We start from the raw sequence: 11,461 nt of genomic DNA, 5'->3' as shown, positions 1-11,461 counted from the left end.
AAAAGAAAAAGAAAAAAAAACGTCGATCATTAGAACGACGTTCGAACTTACAACACTTCAGAAAATCCTAGGATCGAATTACGATCTTCCCCATCCTTCTCAGTTCCTGTCTTATTTCATTTTATTTTTTCACATGCATTCCTGACTTGTCCAAATTTAGTACTTAATTCTTTTTTTTTTTTTAACTCAAAAACATTAACAAAATTATTTGTCAGGTTTATTTGTGACGACGAAAAACAACTTGTGACACGCAACGAGTTAATGAAAAAGTTAATTAAAAGTGAATTAAAAAAAGTTAATTAAGAAAAAAAAATTATTCATCGCACTTAAACAACTATTTAACGTATATATGTACACACAACAATAATATAAAAAAAAATTGAGATAAATATAAAAAAAAAAAAAAAAAAAAAAAAGTCAAGCTTAATTGACCGATACGACACCAACATGTATTATATATATATATATATATCTTAAATCAAAATTTCAATCAGAAATCAAGTTAATCGTAAAAGTCGACAAGAGTTAGTTATTAAAAGCTAAAAAGAATCGGTACTTAACGAACATCTACCTACACTCGATAATATCGACTTGGATCGAATCGATTCTTCGATATTTCACCCTTCTTACTTATCCACCCTTTTTCTCCAACCCATCTCACATATTGCCGATAAGAGCGAGCGTTCTTTATTTTTTTTTTTCATTCATTTTTTTTTCATCTTTTTTTCATTCATTTTTTAAACGTCTCTCTCTCTCTCTCTCTCTTTCTCTCTTTCTTTCTCTTTCTCTCATCGAGTGTCTCAAGTGCAGACTGACTGAAAGAGAAAAAGAAAGAAAAGAAGAAAGAGAGAGAAAGAGAGAGAGAGAAAGATGCAACATCCCTCGCCCACACGAGAGACTACAGCCTCCAAAGCTTTTCTTCCCACGCGTCATTCCCTTAATGCTCATCCCTTCTCACTCTTTCTCTCTCTTTCTCGATTCTCCTTCTTTTTCTTTCCCCCTACGTTAATATCGCTTCATCTTCGCGTTCCTTAATCTCGTCCCGTAAATCCGACACTCGTTTTCTGCAGACGCTGCGGGAAGACTCTAAATAAAGATGACCTAAACGTTAATTACTAAGTTTAACGATGTTTCTCAAAATGACGTAGCTGGGGGGCAAATGAAAGAGATATAAATATATATATATATATATATAAATGTGTGTGTGTATATAAATATGCGTATGTAGGTATGAATCTATATCAAATAGAATCAATGCTTCATTGAGATTTTCCATTACGTATAATAGTTAGTGAATATTCAGTGTTCGTTAGTATATTTTATTTGTTATTATGGAACGATACTATTAAATATTATAAGAGTTCAAACTGAAAATGAATAAGATAGAAAAATAAAGAAATATATGAAGAAATGTATTCTCACGATATTCTAATTTGGATATTCTATTCTCAAAAAAGATTTTGATATTCGCAGATTTTCACTCTATCATCAATTTACAATTAATTAATTATCTGTATATAATACACGATGTGGATTAAAAATTCGATGGTTTTACTTAATAGTCTCGAAAAAGTAATTAATTCAATTAAAATAATTAAAATTAAAATTATCTAAGAACTTTTGACTCACCCTATATATATATATATATATATATATATATATATATATATATATCGTTCATTCGAGAAAAATCGATAAGATCTCATTGACGGCTATATTCAACGAGTTCGGATATTTGTCAGTCGGACTTATTTCTTCAAAATTTCTCGTCGTTATATGATTCATTCTCGCGATATTCGAAAAAGAATTCCGTGTTTCCATGTGTCAGCTTCCCTTTCAAAAATTCCTCGCGTTTGACCTTGTCTTGATTGGATTCCTTTTCCCCGCAAATTACGAAATACTGAACCGACATGACGAAAATTCTCGAGAGTAACGAACAGGATAAAATATGTAATATCGTGGCCGTGTAAGTAAATAAAAAAAAAAAAAAAAGAAAAAAGAAAAAAGAAAAAAAATAGAAAAAAGAATAATAACAATAATTTCTTTGAGAAATAAAACGACAAAAAATTAATGATAAAAAGAATAAAAATGATTGAAAAAAAAAGAAGAAACAAAATCATTGAGATAAGAGAAAGAGCATGAACGATAAAAAAAAAAATATGTGCATCCGAGTGGTGGCCGGAGGACGAAGCAGCTGTCGAGAAAGTAACTGTCAAAAGAAACGATAAAAAAGGGGGGAGGGGGTTGAAAGGGTGGGAGGTAGGGTTGGGGAAGTGAATTAATTTGCATACTCTAACAGGACATTGGTCGGCATGCTTATTTCGTATTTGAATCGATGACCACCGGATGAACGTGTGCCGGCCGAGCGGCTTAACGAAAGCAAATGCAAAATTCGTGACCTCGAACAATGGCAATACCATTTAGAGTTGTACTCTAAAGTTGTGACTAGAGTCACGAAAAAAAGTTATTGTTATCGTTTGTAGTTACTTACTTAGCTGCTTCTCCTCCTACTCCTACTCCTACACTCCTACTCCTACTCCTACTTCTATTTCTCTTCCTCATTTTCTTCTCCTTCCTAGCAATCCTCTATCCCTCTTTTTTCTCTCCTTTTTGAAGTGTTCTCTTTGTGCAAATAATTTGTTTTATTTTATTTTATTTTTTTATTATTTTTTTTTTTTTTTTTATTTAGTCATAACTCGACTTACGTTCATTCGATCGTTAGGTATTATATCTCACATTGCAACATCGCAGAAAAAAAAAAGTTTACTAAATAATTTCAGGCTAATTTTTTTCTCTACCTTTCAAATCATAATACTACGAAGCTAGGAAATTTTTTAACGATGAAGTTGAAACTAAAAATAAAAGAAAAGGATTTTAATCATTCGGGAATTTTTGGACCACTTATGAATTTTCTTCTGTTCGTCTTGTACAAATAGAAAAATGTTAAAAATAGTTGATCCTAAGAAAGTCTAATTTTTAGGAAACTGATTCTAAGAAATTTAAAAAAAAAAAAAAAGAAAAGAAAAGAAGAAAAGAACTACTAATCGAGTAGGAAAAATTTGCTTTCGAAAAGAAATATCGAACTGAATAGAATATAGATATTATATTAAATCACGAATATAAATATGAAAGGATATAACGTATTAAGTATTTGAAATAGCATGGGGAATTCGAATGGCAAATAAAAATATATTTATTGTTTTAGAAAAAATTTCAAAAATAACAACGTACCGGAAATTTGCATTCAAATCGATCGAAACGAAAAGAAGAATCCAAATTATTCGGTAAGACAATTTTATATTAGTTTTGCGTCTCTACTTTGAACTATTTCGTGGATAATGGAAATAATATTTCTTAAATATACAACGGAAATGGTCGACGAAGAAGAAAAATTCAATTCAACGAGAGCGGAATGAGACAAACGCGGCAATAAACGAGTCAACAGCCTCGTTCATTCATTGTATTTGCCTTTTATTCTCTCTCTCTCTCTTTCTCTCTTTCTCTCTCCCTCTCCTTTCTTTCTCTACTAATCGTCCTACGTCCATGTAATTCCTACACGAGTCCATCTTTTCTTTTTTTTCTCCTTTTTTTTTTCTTGCAGCTGTTGACTCGTTTTGTATTCGCACTTTCTGTCGACTATCTTTTTTTAAGTCATAAAAAAAAAAGAAATAAATAAATAAAAAAGAAAGTCAAAAATAGTCTGATACAAATTATATTATCGAAACAATTCATCGATTCAATCACTTATATATATATAATAATTAAACAATAAAAAAAAATAAAAAACAAACCAAAGTAATCCGACAGAATTATATTATCGAGACAACTCGTTGACCCAGAAGAGTCGCTTGCGTATAATAAAACAAAAAGAACAAAAAAATTATATGTATATGAAAAAAAAAAGAAAAAAAAAAGAAAAAGGAAAAAAAAAAATATATGACCTCAAAAGTCTCGTAAGAAATTGACTCCACAAAGGGAAAAAGGATGAGAAAACGAAGAGAGCAAGGAAAAAAAAGATCCACGTATGTAATTTGATTCCGACAGGCCCATGGCCAAGAAAACCATACTACTGTTTTACCCTTGGCCACGTTGACCACCTGTCGAAATTATCCCTCGGGATGTACGATCCTGGAGTGTCGTTTAGACGACTTTAATCGACCAGTAGCTCAGATTCTCCAAGTGCCAGGACCAGATTCGAACGTAAACAATCAGAAGATGGGTCTATGTGTCGAAGCCAAACAAATGTCAACTGGACCATGTTCCAGGTAATTTATAATGCTCAAATACATACATATATTTCATCGATTAAATAAATTTCTAACGTTGTCTTTAGAGTAACATCCTGCCCGATCGAAGAAACTTGCAAACGAAACAATAACAACGTTCGTTTGTTTAAAACGTGCACCGTAGAATCAGGAAAGATTTGTAATAAAAATAATAATAATAACAACAATAACAACAACAATAATAATAATAATAATAGAAATTGTAATAACGGGAGTCCCGTTTCGAAGATACATTGTTGTGCTGGACCAATTGTTGACAAAATTCGAGATGTTTCTAATAATCAAAAAAATAATCAAAGACCATGTTCCCGATCTAATCGAATCAAACTCATATGTATACCAGCCGAAGACGAAGAAAATGATGAAGAAGAACAACTAGAAATAGAAGAAAGAGAAAGATGTAGAGAAGAGGAAGAAGAAAAAGAAGAAGAAGTAGTAATATGTCCGAATATTATCAAAGAACAAACGGAAACCTTAGAAAATATTTTAAAACCCGGAGAAGTTTTAATATGTCGACCTATACCGCCATTTTCCGAATCTACTAACTGTACGGTAAACGATACAATTGAAAAATTTCCATTAGAATGTTGTTCACGTAGGAACGGTTTGGATTCGACGAAATCACGATCATTTTATCGTCCATGTCCGGCCGATCAGTCGACAAACAAACAAGAAAATTATATTTGCTCGATGAGATGTTCTAAATCAATGGACAAACCGAGAGATTGCACTTCGAAAAACGACGAATGTAGAAGAGATATCGATATTAGTTCAAAAATCGTGGAATGTCCATCTTTTCGTAAAAAATGTTGTAAAGAAGAATTATCTCCATCATGCTGTTCGCAAGATTCCTTTGACTGTTATAAAGATTTCGTTTCAGCGAATCAATTAGAAAAATATCGAGCATGTCGATCAAAAAGGAACGGCCTTCAGGATGAATGTTATTTACCTTTGCCACGTAATATCAAATGTAAAATTAGAGAACAATGTTATAAGAATAGGATGGAACAATGTTATAAGAATAGGATGAAACAATGTCTAGAATTGGGATAAAATGATTCGAACTAAACGAGTGATGTTAGATTAAATTTGATCGAATAAGTTTTCATTTATATATGTATATTTAATTAACGATTATACTAGAACGTCCATATTTATTTATATTAAATAAAATTCAATTGCACTATTATAAACTCGAACTAAAATTATAATATTTTCGTTTCAATGTTAAAACGTTAATGCATGCAAATTTCGTATTATAATAAGGATCATGATATTACATCATTTGTATATATATATATGTATGTGTATACATATATATGTGTATGTGTGTATGTATGTATGTATGTATGTATGCGTTAAAAGGATTATGATATAAAATCATACCACAATAAGGATAATAATTTTGCATTATTCATGTATACTTTATAATGTATATTATCATAGAATAAGGATAATAATATTCCATTACTCATGTATACGTTATTAAGACGTTATGGCGTATAATCGTACAATAAGGATATCAATTATTTTCCATTATCCATGTGTATACATGTATATATATATATGTGTCTGTGTGTGTTAAAATGTTAAGATAAAATTTCATCGTTAAAATAACGATCATACTTATTATAATTTTTACAGAATAAAACTGTTCAAGAGAAATCACCAAAGAAATCACCAAAGAAATTGCCAAAGAATTTATTGACGAATAAAAAGAAACGTAATTTAAAACGAATAAAATCAAGAGAACTCTTTGCGGGTAAAGTACTCGTCGACTGCGATTGTTATCATCGAAACGGTCTTCAACATGATTGTCCTCGTAGTCTCTGTGGAAGTACGTATATATATATATATATATATATATATATATATATATATATTACATCTAATACTACAATCTATTAGATTAATAAGCTAAAAAAATAATTTTTTTTTTCCCATAAAAAATTAAATCTCAAGAGGAACCATGTCAAGAGTTGCCCTTACCAAAATGCGATCTAGGGACTTACTTCATCGACAAGTGGACCACTTATTACGACAAGTTGGACCGAATGATGCCATCGACGTTTTGTGGTTCCGAAGAAGATTGGTTAAATGAATTAAACAAATGGAAAACTAACAATCTTGAGGCGAAGAAGATTGACGATGATAAAAATAAGCTGACGTACTAAAAAACAATAACAGCAGCAATAATAATAATAATAATAATAATAATAATAATAATAATAATAATAATAATAATAATAATAATAATAAAAAGCTACTACACAGAGCTTTCGTATAATAAAAATACAAAAAAAAAATAAATAAATAAAAAAATAAATAAACAAACAAGTCGTTCGTTGATATATAACAATATTAAAATTACGTTCTAATAGAAAAAGAAAAAAAAATACTTTCCATTAATCCAAATTATTAATATCAACGTAACGTCGATAGAGTTATTTTTACCAAAAGCGATTTCAAAATTTCCCGCCATTGTTCGCCAGCGAGATTTCTTCATTGCGTTTCTACGATAACAACGCACAAATAAAACGTTGAGAAACTTCTTTGTCGAATTTAAAACGACTGTTACTTTTTAATAGAACAAAATAATCGAAATTAATTGGATAGACGCTCGTACCTTTACGATCTTGATCGATAAAATGAACGTAACGCATTCGATGGCAACAACAGCGCCATCTTTGTGAACGCATTGGAACGAGACGACTCCTGAGGAACAGGAAATAACGGAACGTTAAAGCGCGTGCCAGGCAACTAACAAAATCAATTTCCGATACCTTTTTAAAACTAACATTTACATTTATTTCCAAGACGTTTATTTCCAAGAATAACGTTTCTTGAATTAATAAAAAAAAGGGGGGCAAAAAAAGAAAGAAAAGAAAAGAACTCGCTTTTTGTTCCTGTCTGACCATCTCATTTATTCTTGTCAGTCGAAAAATTATAAATTAAAAGAAAGAAAGAAAGAAAGAAAGAAAAAAAGGAAGGAAGGAAGAAAAAAAAGAAGAAATAAAAAGGAAAAAAAATTAGTAACCATTAAAGTTTTCGATAGTAGTACATCCCTGATGTGAAAGTAAACGAAAACGTACATAGATGAAAGAGAGAATCGAGAAAGGAGACGCTCGACTCGAGAAGAGTTCCCAATGTGTAGCTAAATGCAAGTGAAACCACACGCTGAGCCACGCCCCTTTCTTAAGAAGAAGAAAAGGAAACCTAAAGAGAGAGAGAAGGAAAAGCCATGAAACAAGTCGTGCGTCACTCGATGAAACACCAATCCCATTGTGATGAATATCCCATCAAACACATACATACACACACCTTTCAAAACACTTTTCATAAGAAACAAAAAAAAAATTGCATTGACTTTTCGTAATAAAATTACACTCGCAACGTAAATAAAAAAACGTAACGCGTTACAACACGTCTACTTTCATTTACTTATACATAAAGAGAACATTTTTATCTTGCTATCCATTGATTTACGATATATTATTTTATGTATGTACTATGTATGTATTAATATCCATGTAAGTAAATCGTTTCGCAAAATATTTTTCTATTTTTTCAAACGTCGAATGAATACATTCGTCATTTGCAGTACGTTTTAATCGTGCTATTGCAATATTACAAATGTTTTGTAAAAATATAATATTATTTTGTAATACGATAAGATTTTCAATCACGTTTCACGACTAAAATTCCATTCGCTCGAACAATAATAATAAAATAAATGATAACAATAACTACGATGACAATAAGAATAAAAAGAATATTTTTTGATAAGCAAAATTCGATTTAATTTCGCAATATACACACACACACACACATATGCAATATATTAACGGACTACGTTGGAAGTAATTTCTATGAGTCACGCGATCACGTAGAAACGTTAGAAGTATTAGAATGGGTATCGAGAGAGATAAAGAGAAAGAGAGACAAAGAAAGAAAAATACAAACAGAGAGAGAGAGAGAGAGAGAGAGAGAAAGAGAGAGAGAGAGAGAGACCAGAAGAGAGGGAATAGGTTAGAATAGATTTGAAGTAGAAATTGATTTGCTTGCGTAAGAAGGAAAGACGAAGAATACAAGACGAAGAATACGGTATCAACTTGCACGGTCAACGATCCACACAACTTGGAAAGCCTTATACGAACGACCATGATCTTCTCTACCACCTTGTAGGGGGTGTACCGCCATTAATGGCGGTTCGTACCAATGCACACATACCATACACGTGCTCGAATACACATATCATTTATATATACATACTTAAAGAACACAACGAAAGATCGAATAGCAACCTTCTCTACCTGAGTCGAATGTATTATCGTATCGTATCGTATCGTATCGTATCGAACGGTCCACGTACTTACGATCTTTATCATCTTAAACCAAGTAATCTTTCAAAAGCACATTTTAGAATTTTTTTTTCTTTCTTTCTTTTTCTTTCTTTCTCTTTTCTCCCACCCCTCTTCACCCTTTAAGATCATGCCATATCCTCTTCAGAAAAGTATTTATTATGTATACATGTATATGATTTATACCTAGAGAGATAGTTCTTCCGGTACGACACGCGAGGTGCAAATACAAAAGGGTAAAGTAAGTACGTGTTTTCCTTGGTGATTGTCATAGAAAAAAAATTTTATAGAATACTCTTACTGCGTTTGGAATTGTGATTTATTACTATAGTTAGCGATTAGGATTCAACGACGGTAAATGAGTTTGAGTTGGGTCCGCGGTGTTTTTTTTTTCTTTCTCTTTTTCTTTTTCTTTTCCTTTTTTTTTTTCTAATCGATTCGTTCAGATAAAACATAATATTCTTTGGATTAGCAAAGTACCCAGATTGCTTATATCCGAGAGAGGCGCCACATATCAGAAACTTTCGACTTTACCGATCGAATTGTGTCGGTAATAAAGAAAACTATAAACTTTTTTGTTTTTTTATTATTGTTATCTATCGTGATAAAAAGACGGTCGGTAATGACGATTTCTGTATTACTTTCCGTAAAATATGTTAACAAAAAAATAATCAAATTGACGAATTTTATCACGATCGACAAGGACATGTAGTCTTTCTTACGAAAGAGATCGAACAAAAATGATTGGTCTAATAAAAATTCTATCGTGTAGAAAAAAAAAAGATAAAGGAAAAAGAGAAATAAATAAAGAAAAGTATTTAATGAACTTAGTCATCGGTGTCGCATATAAAATAAAGAAACATATATAAAAACGATTCCGCGAAGGTTAAGAAAGAGGCGTTCGTGCATCGATTCTTAACTCCTTCGTTAAGTTAATCGATCTCGAAACGAATTATTTTCTACCCACGTGATTACCCAAATTGGCGAATACGATGTGTAATTGATTCCTCTCACTTAGTTAGGACGTTGAGAGCGATAAGCGACCCATTAACGAATACCATCATCATCGATATTAAAGCACAAACGAAGTCGATAATATATCCTCCTCGATCAGATCCGAGCCTGATTAAAAAGTTCGACATTGGCGACTCGATCAGCGTTAAAAAAAAAAATATTAAAAAAAAAGGAATAAAAATTAAAGAAAAAAAAAAAAATAACAGAATTAAAAGCTTTTAATTTCCAATACATACATACGACGGGGGCCATTTGAAAAGTTTGCGATTCTTTTTTTACTTGTATTACTTTTTTTACTTCAAAATATTATTGTTATTATTTCTATTATTTTAATGCAACATCATTAAAAACGCTTGTGTGAGACTTCAAGACGCTTCACTTCAAAAATAATATATATATACACACATATATATAAAAAAGAAAAGAGAACATTTTCCATTTATAATTTTTTCATTTTAAAATACTATTATTATTATTATTATTATTATTATTATTATTATTATTATTATTATTATTATTATTATTATTATTATTACTACTACTACTACTACTACTATTATTATTTCTATTATTTAATGTCACGTCATAAGAATCGTTCGTGCGAGTTGGAACTTGAAGATGTGTGTCATTAGAATGAAATGCATGCTTTGAAAAAGAAAAGGAAAGAAAAGGAAAGAAAAATAAAAACTCAGGAAAACAAAAAGCCTCGAAACTTTACCAATGGCCTCCTCCATATATATATACATACATACATACATACATACGTACGTACGTAAGTATATATGTACGTACATACATACATAAATACGTACGTACAGAAACGTTGTGTACGTTATTGAAGTTTCTAAAGTTTTTTACTCACCGCGGCCATAACGATCGTACCGTTCGGCTCGAGTGACTCTCGGTAAGGATTTGCTTTTCGACTCACCTGAAACGGAAAAAGAGAAGAGAATATTGCATTAGCACTAATAAAGGTAAGATATATTTCCTCGTTAAAGAGAAGAAAAAGAAAAAGAAGAAGAAGAAGGGAAGAAACGTACGTACAAGACGAAGAAGACGAAGAAGAAGAATAGAAAAAGAAGATGGAGAAATGCGACGGTTAAGAACGATGGGAAAGGGAGGAAGTGGGCTGTGGGGGGTGGGAGGTTGGTTGGTTGGTTGGTTGGTTGGTTGGTTGGTTGGTTGGTTAGTTGGTTGTTTGGTTGGTTGGTTGGTTGGTTGGTTGGTTGGTTGGTTCAGTTACACAATCCCGTTTCGCGACGGAACTTTTTCGCGGGACTACTTTTTCATGGCGTGGCGCACGAGGATTTTAATGGATGCCCCGCCGACCATATCCGAGAGAACACGCTCCAATTCTCGTCGCGTTTTACTCGCAAGCAGCGCCGCCATACGCGCGCTTTCGAACTACTCTCTGCGTATTTCTTCTCTCTCTTTCTCTCTCTCTCTCTCTCTCTTTCGCTCTCTTTCTTTCTTTCTTTCTCTCTTTCTGGCTCGTTTAACTGTACAGTGTACACACACACACATATATGTATGTGTATAACGTATATGCACACACGTTTTTAAAATCTAGATGGATCGATTTAATCCAAGCATTTATTTTATTTTATGTTTCATTTCTTCTGTAACTTTCTTTTGGTAATTTTTTTTCTTTTTTCTTTTTAGCGAAGTACGAAGTCAAACGCGATGACATTTAATAATGAAATATATAAGTGATTCTATGGGTGATATATATATATATATATATATAAAATAAAAAAGAATCTAATCGACACATACGACGCATATACACCATGTGCCATA

General features: G+C 31.6%; 2 protein-coding genes across 17 annotated transcripts in view; one reads left to right on the top strand and one right to left on the bottom strand.

Annotated features, from left to right (window-relative positions):
* The window catches only part of LOC127066622 (ras GTPase-activating protein raskol), a 113,869-nt gene that overhangs the window by 44,559 nt on the left and 57,849 nt on the right, over nucleotides 1-11,461 (bottom strand). For 9 of the 14 annotated variants that reach the window (XM_051000514.1, XM_051000517.1, XM_051000518.1 and 6 more), the window contains one exon: nucleotides 10,524-10,589. The exons of the other annotated variants lie outside the window; for them this stretch is intronic. In XM_051000514.1, coding sequence (XP_050856471.1) covers nucleotides 10,524-10,589 — 66 coding nt within the window. The remainder of the gene's footprint in view (nucleotides 1-10,523; nucleotides 10,590-11,461) is intronic. 14 annotated transcript variants of the gene reach the window in all.
* LOC127066647 (putative uncharacterized protein DDB_G0267840) lies at nucleotides 1,697-7,738 on the top strand. Of its 3 annotated transcripts, none has more exons than XM_051000628.1 (4): nucleotides 1,698-1,966; nucleotides 3,206-3,284; nucleotides 4,045-4,265; nucleotides 4,334-5,480. In XM_051000628.1, exons 1-4 carry the CDS (start codon nucleotides 1,911-1,913, stop codon nucleotides 5,337-5,339), a joined length of 1,362 nt encoding a protein of 453 aa, XP_050856585.1. In that variant the 5' UTR covers nucleotides 1,698-1,910; the 3' UTR covers nucleotides 5,340-5,480. The 3 variants fall into 3 exon arrangements, 2 of the variants coding, with proteins under 2 accessions (XP_050856585.1, XP_050856586.1); XM_051000629.1 differs by lacking the exons at nucleotides 4,045-4,265; nucleotides 4,334-5,480 and adding exons at nucleotides 5,931-6,123; nucleotides 6,249-7,738 and having other exon boundaries at nucleotides 1,704-1,966; XR_007782461.1 differs by having other exon boundaries at nucleotides 1,697-2,205; nucleotides 3,808-4,443.

Source organism: Vespula vulgaris, chromosome 10 (genome assembly GCF_905475345.1).
Source record: "Vespula vulgaris chromosome 10, iyVesVulg1.1, whole genome shotgun sequence".
In the NCBI taxonomy this organism is placed as follows: domain Eukaryota; kingdom Metazoa; phylum Arthropoda; class Insecta; order Hymenoptera; family Vespidae; genus Vespula; species Vespula vulgaris.
The sequence above is the reverse complement of the archived record's forward strand: the minus strand, read 5'-3'. Positions and strand labels throughout refer to the sequence as shown.